Source organism: Gadus chalcogrammus, chromosome 14 (assembly GCF_026213295.1).
Source record: "Gadus chalcogrammus isolate NIFS_2021 chromosome 14, NIFS_Gcha_1.0, whole genome shotgun sequence".
NCBI classification, from domain to species: domain Eukaryota; kingdom Metazoa; phylum Chordata; class Actinopteri; order Gadiformes; family Gadidae; genus Gadus; species Gadus chalcogrammus.
Genome location: NC_079425.1, coordinates 25667819 through 25683316, shown reverse-complemented (window position 1 = coordinate 25683316; position 15498 = coordinate 25667819). Strand labels below are relative to the sequence as shown.

Below are 15498 nucleotides of genomic sequence, written 5' to 3'. Positions count from 1 at the left end.
ACATCACTCAAAATAACGTATCATTCATATTTTATTTTATTAACGAAATAATGTATGCCACGTGGGCGTGGTTAACCCGGATGACGAATTCGCGCTGGGCGTGGTTAACCAGGATGACGACGACGTGCTGGGCGTGGTTAACGCCCAGGACGCTCTGACATCAAGCTAGCTGTCTGCGATGCTAAGCTAACAACAACAATGTGCGCCGCCTGTGAATTCTGGAGACCGGACCGAGGGCGATGCCTGAGGTCCCACGGCATCATTCTGCTCCTGTTGACGGACGTCTTCCTGCAATGCGTCGGCGGTGGGTTTCATCCGGACAGATCAGACCGAGTGAAACGGGATGTAGCCCCCGATGCTAACGCTAGCTGCTCTGCGTTGTGGGGTTTTCTGCTCCTCAGCTTACACTAGAAAACATGTCAATATGAGATGACATTGTTGTGTTTATGTCTGTTAATGAGTTAAATTCCGACCATCTGCAGCGGGCTACACGAATTTTTAACCCCGACCCCATGTGTTTACTGGGATGTATGACTGGTGTGGTGGTGATGGTGGTGGGGGTCATGAATGTGGTGATGGTGGTGAAGTTGGTGGTGGTTGTGATGTTAGTGAAGGTGGAGGGTTCTCTCCTGCTGGTCTCTCTTCCAGGGTATCTGAGCTCACCTCATGTTCTCCTTGCTGGTCTCTCTTCCAGGGTATCTGAGCTCACCTCATGTCCTCCTGGCTGGTCTCTCTTCCAGGGTATCTGAGCTCCTCATGGTCTCTCTTGCTACTCTCTCTTCCAGGGTATCTGAGCTCCTCATGGTCTCTCCTGCTGGTCTCTCTTCCAGGGTATCTGAGCTTTCTTCACGTTCTTTCCAGCTGGTCTCTCTTCCAGGGTATCTGAGCTCATTTTCTCCCTGATGGTCTCTCTTCCATGGTATCTGGGCTCCTCATGCTTCTCCTGCTGGTCTCTCTTCCAGGGTATCTGAGCTCTCCTCATGTCGGCCATGAACCCCCACCCTCCCCCCATGGAGCCCAGCACGGACCTGTCATCAGCAACCCGGTCATCCCTGCTGCCGTATCCGGTACACTATACTACACTAATATACTATATAACTACACTATACTATACCAATACTACACTATAATATACTACTACACTACTATACTATGATACTATACTATACTCCAACACTGTACTACTATACTATATTAATATACTTCTATCTACGTCTCCGCTTAATGAACCAATATTTCACGATTAATTACAATAACCAAAGAAACATGAACACTAACATAATAATAAATACACCAATGCTCCTATGCTTCCAACATGGAGGCCATCATTGCGTTGAGACATTGCGATGGTTCAGGCAGGCCCCATGAGGGCTCCTCCGGAGCACTGAAACAGGGAGATGGTGTAGCTGTGTGTCGCCCTATGCCTGCAGCTCTGCCCAGGGACGAGGAGGGCTCCACGGCCGAGTGCCCCAGCGCAGGCCAGTGCAGCCGGCTCCCGTCCAGCTGTGTCTGCTGCCACTACCACCACAATTGCACCTACGGCCAGCCCACGGCCTTCACCTGCAAGCCCAAGAGGGGCGTGCACTGCCTGGTGAGTCTCCAGGGGATAGAGCCCACCTGGGCACAATGGGACCAAACTCTCTATGAGACCGGATTAGATGAGGTATTACTTGATTCATCCCAAGGGGAATGCTTGTGCAGCAGTTACAACACAAAGTAAGAAATTAGAGTACAAAAATGCAAATATACACTATAATAGCAAAACAGCAGTAAGGTATCCATATGTACAGTAGGTGTGGGAAAAATAATCGATTCTTCGATGCATCGCGATTCTCGCTAGAACGATCCTGCCTCGATGCAGATAAATTAATAATCGGAATTAAAAAAAATATATATAATTTTTTTTAATTTTGTAATTTTAAAATGATTGAATTTATCTTCAGTGTGTATTTGCCCATCTGATTTGTCTTGACACAATTGCGATTCAGCCTACGCATAGCATGAGCGCAAACTCACAGCCAGACACAAGAACTCTTTAAAGGTTGGGTACGCGATTTGCGAAACGCCAGCAGATTTTGAAAATACACAACTCAAATGGTCCTACCCCCTCTCCTTCAACGCTGACTCTGACTCCACCCATTCCAAGTACCTGGACGCGCAATCATGCACGAGCGCGAACAGAGATGCGCGAGAGCGAGCCAGGCTAGCGTAGGTTTTCGTTTAACAACATGGCACTACATTCAGCTGTAAATTGCACCCAGTACCGCGGGAAGTAGGGGTTTTGGGGGTGCTGCAACACCCCCTGTCCGAGGCCCTGTCTTATCACAGAAAACGATCATTTCTAAAAACTCCGGCCAAAGTGGAGATTTCTGAAAACGCCGGTTATGTGACGACGCTGAAGTTGGCATCCGATTCGCAGCATCCGATTCGGCTTGAAAACCACTTAGAATCTTCAAATCGGTCCTGATTGAAAACCACTACACCTAGACTCTTCAAATCTGGACTACATTATCACAGTGAGGCTATACATTATGTAAAACATAGTTTCATATTTGTGAAACCTTTACCCTATTTATGAAAATGCAATACAGGCTTATTTGAATGTTTTTTAGGGGTCCAGACCGCATTGCATTTTCACAAATAGGTTAAAGGTTTCACAAATCTGAAACTATGTTTTACATAATGTATAGCCTCACTGTGATAATTTAGTCCAGATTTGAAGAGTCTAGGTGTAGTGGTTTTTAATCAGGATCAGTTCTAATGCGGTCTGGACCCCTAAAAAGCATTAAAATGTGCCTTTATTGCATTTTCACAAATAGGGTAAAGGTTTCACAAATCTGAAACTATGTTTTACATAATGTATAGCCTCACTGTGATAATTTAGTCTAGATTTGAAGAGTCTAGGTGTAGTGGTTTTCAATCAGGACCCGTTCTGATGCAGTCTGGACCCCTAAAAAGCATTAAAATGAGCCTGTATTGCATTTTCACAAATAGAAAAAAGGTTTCACAAATCTGTAACTGTTTATTATAATGTATAGCCTCACTGTGATAATTTAGTCCAGATTTGAAGAGTCTAGGTGTAGTGGTTTTCAATCAGGACCGATTTAAAGTGGACCAGCTGCTGAATCGGATGCTGCGAATCGGATGCCAACTTCAGCGTCGTGGTTATGTGTTGTCGTATCAACGGGGAGAAACGGGATTTTAGGTTCTGAAGCGTCACATTATGCACCAGGAAATGCTTAACGTCATGTGAGCGTCCGCTGTACCGTATTGGTCCGAATATAAACACAAACCCCATTGTATTACGACCTATATTTGGAAAAAAGATTTGAAGACCAGATATTGCTTTCATGAATAAATAAATTGTATTAATTGAAATAATATACGAAAATAAAAAGGCATAGAATAAAACACTGCATTGCCACTAAACAGTAGTGCAAATAGGCCGTACTGATGTGTACACCAAAGACTTCCTGACACTCCTCTGCCCCGCTGTGTTCGCTCTGGCTGTGGTCGCTCCGAACTGTTTCGGCCCGTGGCAAAGCGAGTCATCCTCGCTGCTGTCCAAGGCATGTTGAGACGCAGCATTTATTTAATGCTCATATGTCCTAGTGCTGAAAAAAGGTTATATGAAAAAGTGTGAGGGTAGCGGTGGTGCGCTAAACTTGTTCTGTGAGCAGCTGGATGTGAACCATGGTGTGAAGGAAGTGAACACAACGATCGATTTTCAACTGTGCGCGCATGCACTGGTGTAATTGAGCTGCGCTGCTATATATCTTTTTTATCAATGTGACGAGTTGCGAGTCTAGTGCAGGCCGGGTTTTTTTTCTCCAGCACCCCCCGCTGAGAATACGTTCTCGCGGCTATGGTTGCACCAGATGTTATAAACATTAAACGGTCACATAAATCATTACTATTTTTAGAAAATGTATGTTTGTTCCATGTAATTGTATTGGAAGTGCTGGTTTTCACTAGGGTTGCCGCGGTGTGGACATTTTCACACCGAGTAATACACTCGTCTCAACACCGGTATTACCGAGTATAAACGGTATAAACTTTGAAACTAGGTCAACCGCCACACAAGCATCGGTTTTTAGACCCTTCTCGTCCTTCAGTTGCCGCCAACGTTCAAAAGCAGCGCCTAGGATTATTCTTGATTTCAGTTTTTCTCTTTCAGCGTTTTTATTATCAATTACTCTCTGAAAAAGAGTTTTCCTTCTCTTTGCTGGTGGTGGTGGTGGGGATGGTGGCGTCTTGTCTGCCATGGAAATTGTCTTCTACTGCTAGGTCCAAATGTGGATTAACGATAGTTATGTTATTATAACTCTAGTTCTATGATTGTAGGCGTAGCCGTCTAGGCTTCGCCTTATGGGCTTGTCCCGTGCGCGCGTAGTTTGAAAATTCAAACTATGCACCTATCAGCGTGGGCACCGCCCACATTTCCCACGGTATCGTGTATATAGCACGGTGCATACCGTCGCTCATCCTCCACGCTTTTCTTTCAGCATTTGGAGGGTACAGCAGGTGGGAAACTAGACGGCTACGCCTACAATCATAGAACTAGAGTTATAATAACATAACTATCGTTCTATTTCATGTAGGCTACGCCGTCTAGGCTTCGCCTTATGGGCTAAGGTGAAGCTGCGAGCGGAGCCCGATCAATGTACTCCTGCTGGACCCCAGTCAAAACGACCTAAGTCACCAGAACACATTAAGACTCAAAAAAGCCAAGGATGTGTAAAACACAACAGCTTAATAAAAAACGAATTCCTCCTAGATCAAGCAAGGCAATGATCAAGGGAAAAAAGTGAGTCTGTACAGTGTTTCCCACAGAAATTTTGGAGACTATGGGGGGGGGGGGGGAAGGGGGGTGGTATGGAGCGATTGTTGACGGGGGGGGTATGGAGCGATTGTTGACCGGGGGGGGGGGGGGGGGGGGGGTGGTATGGAGCGATTGTTGACGGGGGGGGGGGGGGGGGGGTTGTATGTCTTCAAACTTCGTCTGAGCAAGGAGAATAAAAAAAAAAATTCAAAATTTTTTATTTTATTTTTTTTTAATAATAATTCATGTGCACGCAGAGACTATGGCGGCCGAAATTAGACTATGGCGGGCCGCCATAGTCTCGTCAATGTGTGGGAAACACTGCTGTAAAGACTCCGGCTCCAATCCGTGCTTCATGGAACCCATGAAAAGGAAAGGAAAAACCAGAGCAACACGGTTTCCATTAGGTCCGCTACTACCGGGGGCGGAGCCATAGAATCCGACTCTCCAATAAGGGGACTCTCTCTGCCGTTTTTTTGAAGAAACAACGGCGGGAGTACCACACTGGTAAACAAAACCACCAGACGATTGGCGAGCCAATAGAAAACCCTCCTAGCCTGTTTTTCATTTGAAAAAAGGTGGAAGAGTAAGACTGGTAATCAAGTCCAACTCGCCAGCCGGCGAGAGGAAATCCAACCACGCCGCTTTAAAGAACATGTTTATATTCTTAAGCCGTAAAAGGGGTCCCGGACTCCAGCACAGAGTTGCCGAGTGAGCCCCTGGACATGTCTAACATGTAAAAACGGACAAAGGGGCCGGGGGAAGACCATGACGCAGCCGCGCAGATGTCTTCCACCGAAACGCCCTTGAGTAGAGCCGTTGAAGCGGCCACGCTCCGTGTGGAGTGAGCTTTAACACCCAACGGTGGCGCCAAGCCCTGCCGAGAGTAGGCTAAGCGAACACCCTCACATACCCAGCGAGAAAACCGCTGCTTAGAGAGAGCGCGGCCCCTGCTAGCGTCGCTATAACACACAAACAACTGTTGTGTGGAGCGGAACGCGGCCGAGCGATTCACGTACATAGCCAACGCCCGAACCGGGCACAGGAGATGCAACTCCGCCTCCGCCTCACTAGAATGAGGCGGGGGGTGAAAAGCCTTAAGCACAATATCCCTCGACCGAAAAGAACTATTAATGTTCTTCGGGAGGAACGCAGGATTAGGTCTGAGCAACGCGAAGGAGCTGTCCTCGTTTAGCAACAAGCAACTCGGGCTGACAGACAGAGCGGTTAGCTCACCGGCCCGCTTGGCAGAGACCAAGGCCAACAAGAGCGCCGTCTTAAATGACAGGGCATCCAAAGGGGCCTGAGAAAGAGGCTCGAAAGGATCCCTGGACAATCCGCGCAACACGGTGGGGAGATCCCAGCGTGGTGTAAGCACGCGTGAAACAGGCCTAACCCGTCTAGCCCCACGCAAGAATCTCTTGACCAGTGGATGGCTGAAGATCGGTCCACCATCACAGCCTGCATGGCCAGCCGAAACGGCTGCCGCATAGACCTTGATAGTGGAGAAGGCCAAACCTTTTTCCAATAAGTTTTGCAGAAACGAAAGCACGCTTCCCACCTCGCATTGAGAAGGGACAGCGTGGTTCTTCTCACACCAATTAGAGAAGGCGCACCACTTCGCCGCATAGAGGGAAGAAGTAGAAGGCGCACGAGCGCTCTGAATAGTGTTGATAACCGTCTCAGGCAAACCTTTGCCCTGCAGGATCAACCTCTCAGGAGCCAAACCAACAGCCGTCCCGAGACATCGGGCGGGTGGTGCACCGTCCCGTGGGCCTGTGAAAGCGCATCCGGCCTGAACAGTACTGGCCACGGCGCTGACCGTGAGAGCGCCGCCAGCTCTGGAAACCACAGAGCTGAACGGTTCTCCGGGGCCACTAATATCAGGGACAGACCCTCCTGTCTGATCCGTTCCAGAAGAGGAAGGATCAGCTGGAGCGGGGGAAACGCATACAAGAGAGCCCGCGGCCAAGGTGTGTGTGCCAACGCATCTACCCCCAACGGGGGAAGATCCCGAGGGCTGAGGGAGAACCACCACCTGCAGTGCGTGTTCTCCCTGGACGCGAAGAGGTCCACCTGCGCTGTCCCGAACCTCTGCCAGATCAGTCTGACAATGTCGGGATGTAACCGCCACTCGTCTCGGCGGGGACCGCCTCGAGACATGAGATCCGCCCCAAAGTTCTGGGCGCCCGCGATATGCAGGGCTCTCAGACTGCGGAGATACTGATGAGCCCAAAGCCAGAGCTCGACCGCCTTTCGGTGGAGAGCAGGGGAGCGGACTCCCCCCTGTCTGTTGATGTACGCCGCCGCCGACACGCTGTCTGTCCTGATCAGAACGTGGCGGCCGCGCACCAGGTGAAAGAAATGCAACAGCACTTTCCTCACAGCGTCTAGCTCCAACACATTTATGTGTGCTGTAGGGGGCGTGCGCCACTCGTCTCCGACCGAGTGAGAGAGGCACGTTCCTCCCCAACCCGTCAACGAGGCGTCCGTGAAGACCACTACGTAGGACGCCACCCTGCCCAGTGGAACACCCTTGAGAAGGGCGGAGGGTCCTTTCCAATATTCCAGGTCTGGCGACACCGAACGGGGGACGAGGAGCACCCTGAGCTTGTGTCGCCTGGGGTCCAACCGTTGGCGAGCAAACCACCGCTGGAGTCTGCGCATAAAAAGCAGACCCAGGGGGACCACGGGGTGGGCAGCTGCCATCAGCCCCAACAGGCGCATGGTGGACAGTGCGGTCACGTTTCTGCGAACGTGAAAACGGGAGTGCGCCGACAGGATGGCGTCTCGCCGAGGAGGCGAAAGCATCGCAGTCATGGTGGCTGAGTCTAGGCAAAGCCCCAAGTAGACTGTCTGCCGGCTGGGGAGCGGGGAGCTCTTCTCCCAGTTGATGGCAAAAGCCAGGAAGGAGAGATGGTTTATCACCAACATGGTGTCCCTTCTCGCGGTCTCTTCTGAGTTGCTCAGAATAAGCAGATCGTCTAGGTAGAAGAGAATCCTCTTTCCCTGACGCCTGAGCGGTTCCAACGCCGTCTCCACACATTTCGAGAAGGTGCGCGGAGCCAGGGAATAGCCGAACGGCAGACACTGGTACTCGTACGCCATCCCCATAAAGGCAAAGCGGGGAAACTTCCTGTGCGCCTGCCGAACAGGGACGTGGAAGTAAGCATCCTTGAGATCCAGGGATGTGAACCAATCGCCCTCTCTCACACACCGGAACAATGCTCCGACCGTGAGCATTCTGAACTTCCTCGTGGCAACGAATCTGTTGAACACGCGAAGATCCAGAATAGGTCTCATTTCTCCTGACTTCTTGGAAACCAGGAAGTAGCGGGAATAAAAACCTAGGTGAGACTCGTGGGGGGGAACGACAGTGATGGCCCCCTTTACCAAGAGACGTGCCACCTCTGCTGCCAGAGCCGTGCTCGCATCCGGGTCCCGTAGCGTGGTCTCCACCAACCCCATAAAGGGTGGGGGACGACGCTTGAACTGTATGGAATGGCCCCATCTCAACGTGGTGTCCAACCACGATGGCAGAACGCACCGCTCTTGCCAACACGCATAGCGGTTGGAGAGAGGGCGAGCCGACAGCTGAGGAAGACCGTCCAGGAATAACCCGTATTCCTCTGCCCCTACCGCCTCCACACTGCGTGTGAACCAAGGGGGGCTTCCCACGAAAGGGAGGAGGCTCAGCGAGCGTAGGAGACGTACCAGAACCAGCCGCTGTAAAAACAACGAGCTGTCTAGACGTTGCGCTCGTGACCGCTGAACAGGGAGCGAGCCGTCCGGCCGCCGCACCTATGCGCTGTCCGCAGGCTGTGCGCAGACCCGTCTCCTCACCTATAATGTGGGGAACCAGGGGACCGGTACAAGCGGCCGCATCCACGGGCTCGTGCAACGAGTCCCTGATCCGTCCACGAGGCTCTAAGGATCGCCGCTTCTTAGAAGTAGGTGAACCAGAGGCCATGTGAACACGCCGTCCGACCGCCACCCTACAGCCACCGGGCTGAGGGGGGGAAAGAGGCAACATGGAGGAACGCGCCACAAGCGTAGGACGCAGGTGGCCTAAGGAATATCGCTCTTTGGGTACCATGTACTGCCGTTCAGTCGAACGGTCTTTATTTTTTTCTTTATTGGGGAAGGAAAAAGTCGGAGCCAGCTTCCGGAATTTTCCGGTCCGTGGCGCTGCTCCACCCGTCCGCGGTGGCAGCGGCCGCGGCTGCTGCTGCTGCTGCTGCGGCACCGGGGCTGGAGTCGGAGGCGGTCCCCTGGAACGCTGGGCCCGGCCTGGGCCCCGCTTCCTCCCGGCCTGCTGGTGGGAGGAGCCCGTGAGAATCGCCCCGAACCGGGAACGATTCTCACGGACAGACTGCTGGTGCGCGAGAACCTCTGAGAAACGGGGACCAAATAGGCCATCCGGCGCTAGTGGACCCTGGACCAGGCTGGCCCGCTCCCGTTCCGGCACCGCGGTGTGGGAGAGCCATATGATTCGCTGAATCATAGTTGCCCACGCCATATGCCGGCCGGCCGAAACGGCTACCGGCTGGCATAGCTGGAGGATGGCGCTGGAAAAGCGGGAAACCGCCAGCCATCTTGCGGCTTCCTCCGGGCCGTAGGCCTCCCGGTCAGCCGACAAGGAGACCATGGCGGAGGAGAGCAGGGCGATGTTGTTGACCGCCGCCGCAGATTGAGAGGCACAAACGAACACCCTGTCCGTTAGGCCAACAATCTGTTTCTGGAGGCGGTTGGGGGGCAGCGGCTTTTCGTTAGGGCGCCATCCGGCGCCCGGACAGAGAAGCGCTGCCAGGGGAGGCTCCAGGCGAGGGATCCCCCTCGCCTGAGTATCGGCCCACCCTTCCACGTTGGTGAAATCCGTGTAGGACTTCACCGGGGCCTTCAGTGTAGAAGGGTCCCCACCGGCAGCACTAAAAAAGTGCTGCACAGGCGGGAACAACGGGCACTGGGTAACCCGTCGGGAAGACGATGGGGTGCGAAAGCACTCGCCCTGCATATCGTCCGATATGGGGGCGAGAGGCGGGGCCGGCATAGGAATTCCTTTGATGGCCGCCGCCTCACCCATGATCTCCCCGAAGAGATCGGCCATCCGGCGCGGTCTCTCTCGTTCCACGGCGGTGGCGGTTGAAACCCGGGAGTGGGAAACACCGGACGCCGAGTCGTCGAAGACGTCGTCCATTGAGACAGCGTCTTCGTCGGCGTTGGCGACGCCATCGTGGTAGTCCGGGCTGGCCCTGAACAGGTCAATGGCGTCAGCCAGGTCCACCGCAGGGGAGAAGTAGAGGTGTCTGGAGAGGATCCCTTCTTCAGACAGCTCCCGGCATGAGACACAGGAGACGGAGGGCGTCATAGCAGCAGCGGCGTGGTCGGCGCCGAGGCACCGAAAACACGCCACGTGTCCGTCACCCGGTGCGAGGGAGGCGGGACAGGAGGCGCAAAGGAGTCCTGAGAAGGACCTAGCCCCAGGAGCGCTCTCAGGTGGCCCTGAAAAGGGCAGTTTGTCCAAGGCCTCTCCCGGGCCGCTGCCACCGGCTTGGGAGATCCGTTGTTTTTCCGTTGAAGACATCTTCTTAGGTAGTTCTCTAATCTGCTGACAAGCACAAGTGCTGAAAGAAAAGGGAGGATGAGCGACGGTATGCACCGTGCTATATACACGATACCGTGGGAAATGTGGGCGGTGCCCACGCTGATAGGTGCATAGTTTGAATTTTCACGGGACAAGCCCATAAGGGGAAGCCTAGACGGCGTAGCCTACATGAAATAGAACTAGTTCCAGTAGATACCGCAGGATAACAACAAACAGGAGCTTGCTCTGGGTCACGAGTACTGCACGAAGGGGTCGCGCGCGGGGCGCGGGGGAGGGGGGGAGGGGGAGTGCAGTACTACCGTTTGATTGACGAACTTACTGTCCAATGAAACTCGGTGGCAATGGAAATGATTGGCTGGAGTTTTTCGAGCCCTGCCCGTTCCACAGATGATTGACAAGTTTAATTTTCATGTCAGTACTTCTAACTCAGTGGCTGTAAGCGGGTTATGATAAGGATTTCAAGTAATTTTGCAAAAATGGCCAAAAAAGCGAATCACCTACGCAACCTTTAATGACATAGAAAAGAAAGATTAGAAAGAAAATAAAACTGAAACCTATTTTTTGCATGCTTCCATATTGTGTAATAATGCAAGCTGCATTGATTATTGCATTGTTCGTAGAGAGATATTTGTGACAAAAGCTTTCTCCCTTATGAAATATTCATCTGTTGATGTCTTTAATGATCATCACAGAAGTAGGAAGTGATAAGCAAACTCTGAGTAGCAAACCAAGATGTATATATATATTTTTGAAAATCACATAAAAAAATGTACATAAAAAAAATTGTTGCATTGAGTTGCATCGATAATCGCTTCAGAATCGAATCGTTGACCTCATAATCGGAATCTAATCGAATCGTGTGGTGCCAAGAGATTCCCACCCCTAATGTACAGCCAGGAAGGTGAATGCTAGGTATCATAAATAAAAACGTAAACTAGAATCTAACTTGGAATACCCATTGTGAGAGAGACTGATTCCAAACAAACAATTCTAAGCATTACAACAGTGGTAACCTGTTGTGGTTGTTGTTGTTTTTGTTGTTGTTTTCCAGGCCGAGTCAGGGCAGCAGCAGGCCAACTTCTCTCTGTGGGTGCCCTGTCAGTTCTGCTGGCAGCTGGAGCCCTCCCAGTACACCTGCTCCAACTCCACCGACTGCATGACCGTGGCCTGCCCACGGCGCCGCTACAACGCCACCTGTGAGGTGCACGACCACGTGCACTGTTTAGGTACGTCACCACGTGCACTGTTGAGATACGTGACCACATGCGCTGTTGAGGTACGTGTCCACGTTAACTTTTTAGGTACATGACCACGTGCACTGTTCAGGTACGTGACCACATGCAATGTTTAGGAAAGTGACCACGTACACTGTACCCGACCACGTGCACTGTTTAGGTACGTGATCACGTGCACTGTTTAGGTACATGACCACGTGCATTGTTTAGGTGCCCGACCACGTGCACTGTTTAGGTACCTGACCACGTGCACTGCTTAGGTGCGCAACTGTTGGTATATCTTGTGCTTTTATTTACTTGGTTAAAAGTAACCCCAAAGCCTGCCTTAATGGTCAGATTCCTCTTCCCACCTTAAAGGATCCGTTTTGTGAGGCAGTGCTGTTGCTGTCATTAATTACCTTCCACCCCGCAGGCAGAAGAGTCTTCAATAAACGGTTGTTCTGTAACTGGACCGGAGGTTACAAATGGTCCACGGCTTTGGCTCTTAGGTCAGTCATCTTCCTCACTCTTCTTTCTCAGTTACAATGGACTAATGATGCATTTAAAGTAGGGCTGTGTGATATGGATAAAAACTTTTGTCACGATATGGGTCATTTCATAACTCAGTAACAATATACATCACCATATAGTAAATTCTATGAAACAAATGTCTACCCAGAATAACCCCATACACCTCATGACCGCTTGACTGAATGCCTTCTCTTTAATAATCTTTTTAATAATCCTATTAACTAAATACAAATTAAAGGCACTTTAATTCGTATTAAATGTGTTTCTGTCCTAAAATTAGGGAAACAAAAGAAGAGATCTTTAACGTAGAAAAATTGAAATCTCGAATAGTGCAGCAATTTAATGAGCACGCTAATTAAAAGTATAACAGAGGGCCATTTTGAATTGTAACATACACAGATTGCTCAATTATGGAGCTAGATAATATGATGATGATTGATAATAGCCTAATTAGATTATTGTAATCAAAGTGTAGTCAACTAAAGTAGAGCAGCGACAGAGGTCACTCCAGATCATAACGAGGACTACATTAACATGAGGACACTTTTGTATTCCCGAACCACAAGACAGTATTCACCTAGTGAGGACGGGCTCAGGAGGTAGAGTGGGATGGCTGGTAACCGGAAGGTTGCTAGTTCGATCCCCGGCTCCTCCTAGCTGAGTGTTGAGGTGTCCCTGAGCCAGACACCTCCCCCTGATTGCTCCTGTCACCTTGCATGGTTGACTCCGCCGTCGGTGTGTGAATGTGTGCATGAATGGGTGAATGTGAGGCAGTATTGTAAAGCGCTTTGAGTGGCCACTGGTTAGAACAGCGCTGTATAAATGCAGTCCATTAACAGGATATGGTTTGTCTCCACTCCTCTCCTTCCCTTTGTCCCCGCAGCATCACTCTGGGCGGGTTCGGGGCGGACCGCTTCTACCTGGGTCAGTGGAGGGAGGGGCTGGGGAAGCTGTTCAGCTTCGGGGGTCTGGGCATCTGGACCCTGATCGACGTGCTGCTGATAGGGGTGGGCTACGTGGGGCCCGCCGACGGCTCCCTCTACATCTAGGACCCCCGCCCCCTTGTGAAAACGGTGCTGGGTGGTGCTCTTTCACCTCCTCCTCCTCATCATCCACCACCTCCCGGCATGGCTCCCTCAACATCTAGGACCCCAGCCCCCTTGTGAAGACGGGGCCGAGTGTTGCTCCTCCTCCTCCACTCCCCATAAGCCAAGATCCCACCCCGGTTCAATCAGCACGTCGAGCCCAGCCAAACCCCCTCCACGCCCCCGCAGCAGACCCAACTGCCAGCAGGCAGAGCGCGTTCTCCTGCCTCCCTACCGGGAGGCACTACCCACACGCCTGTCAGATCAATCCTAATCATCCGCTACTCCGTCTCCTGTCAAGCCTGTGTGGAGGAAATGTGCCCGGAGGTGTGGACCTGATAATTTTGTTTACAAGCGGCTCGGAGGAGGAGGCGCCATGTTCCAGTCGACTCAGCTTATTTATTTCTTTGTGTGAACACGGCGGCGTCTAGATGAGTTTAGTGAGGCTGACGAGAAGGTGTTGGAGCGGAGTTGTTTCCTGTGGACAATTCAACATCCTGGGACCCCAACCCCCCCCTCCCCACCACTCTCCCCCCTGCGGTGCGACTCCTTACACACATGCATGACGCATCAGGAGGTTTTGAGTGGTTACCATGGTTCCTGCAGGTCTATGGAAACGCCGGAGACAACAGAAAGGCCTGACCCTGTGACAAAGGCACGAGGAAGGGACAGAATGAGAGGCAGCAGGGGGCCGCCCGCACATACCTGCAGCCCCACAAATGGTTATGTTACGTCCCCCTGAGTATAGGGGGGGACACTTTCAGTTTTGTGGAATAGATGGCGTTCAAATTGTATATTGCAATATTCAGGAGAAAGCCATCAGCCAAAACCCGGCCATCCGCAGCTGGGTTTACTTGATAACATCCCGATGTACGACAGGTTGCAGCACTCATTCCACCCTCACCGGTCAATGCTACACTGAAACCTGGAGGCAACCCAGAGATTAGATTAATTTTATAGTGATACACAGTGATATATTATCACAGTGGCTGCAACATACATTTTACAAGAACAATCGCCACATTTTTTGCTCCAGGTCTGAATATTGTATGCTTTTCTCACATTTAGGACAAAATAAACGACCACACTTAGTTTCCCATGATTCTTTATAATATTGATTGTTTATCAGTTAATTTCCTTTTATTCTACTGTATTGTTGACAGTGCCATTGCTGACATTCGACTGTTGCGATAAAATGCTTTTATTGGCCTGCTGTGTTTGTATATAAGTCCTTACTGTTGTATTTCGTTGGAACACTGTAGATGACTGTAAAATATCTCAAATAAAACGGTGTTAATCCAACCATTAAGAGAAGTTGTGTGTCAAAGTTTAACTAGATCAGCATGAGCCCTTGGTGATACACCCAAGTAGGTGGTAACTGCTTACCCTTTAGCTTGGCTCTCCTCTCAGGACTCTAGTTCTAATAGAGCCCTGTTGTATTTCACATAGGCAAGCACTGTTGCTAGACCACCAATTATGGAGCGCATGTGCAGAGACTGAGTCAACAGGCCTGAGAAGCACGGGCCCTTTGGCCCCGTCTACGCAAGGCCATGCAGATGCAGACTGTGATTCGCCGGGACCTATAGAGTGGCCTGTGGTCTGCTATGGGTCAGGAATTCGAAGGCTCAGGGCCAAAGCGTTTACCAAAAATTAGGCCAGGATTTTAAGTCCTGCTTAGGACAAGATCTGTATGAAGACTCCTGATATAGTATTCCGTCTGAGCTGGGCTCTGATAGGGTATTATTCTGTTTGAGCTTGGCTCCGTTATAATATTCTGTTTGAGCTGGGCTCTCTGATAGGGTAGTATTCTCTTTGTGCTGGGCTCTGATATAGTATCCTGTCTGAGCTGGGCTCTGATAAAGTAGTATTCTGTCTGAGCAGGGCTCTCTGATAGAGTAGTACTGTTTTAGTCGGGCCTCGTGTGGCCTGTGACGTGCTCTTTGAAATGTGAACACCACAATGCATCTCCGTCCTCTTAAGACGGCCCCATTTAGCAGTGAACAAGCATTCTGCCGCACATGGTTTCTGCCCTGTTACGCAATTCAGAGCGGGAGAGAACATAATAGTAAATGTTGCAATTTCCTTTTGGGTTGTTAGATGTGTGTCGACAAATCCTATTGGCTGAAGAGTGGGGGGGGGTGGACTTTTCTGCAATTCCCTGGTGCCTCAGAGGCGACACACCCAGCGCAAATCTCCCACTGACTGATGCAAGAATTTGGCAAACTTTCTAATAGGGTTATG

At 50.8% G+C, this 15498-nt stretch overlaps 1 protein-coding gene across 1 annotated transcript; it reads left to right on the top strand.

Annotated features, from left to right (window-relative positions):
• Positions 1-137: 137 nt before the first annotated feature.
• tm2d3 (TM2 domain containing 3) lies at positions 138-15181 on the top strand. The gene is made up of 6 exons (XM_056607535.1): positions 138-304; positions 963-1067; positions 1431-1591; positions 11479-11653; positions 12075-12150; positions 13056-15181. The coding sequence occupies exons 1-6, from the start codon at positions 199-201 to the stop codon at positions 13219-13221; spliced, it is 789 nt and encodes a 262-aa protein (XP_056463510.1). The 5' UTR covers positions 138-198; the 3' UTR covers positions 13222-15181.
• Positions 15182-15498: the final 317 nt, after the last annotated feature.

Bases quoted from the DNA above. Each gene is read 5' to 3' on its own strand.
- tm2d3 (XM_056607535.1), top strand. From the start codon at position 199: ATGTGCGCCGCCTGTGAATTCTGGAGACCGGACCGAGGGCGATGCCTG. The intron at 1,068-1,430 runs GTACACTATACT...CTATGCCTGCAG, and splicing joins CATCCCTGCTGCCGTATCCG to CTCTGCCCAGGGACGAGGAG. The intron at 1,592-11,478 runs GTGAGTCTCCAG...GTTGTTTTCCAG, and splicing joins AGAGGGGCGTGCACTGCCTG to GCCGAGTCAGGGCAGCAGCA.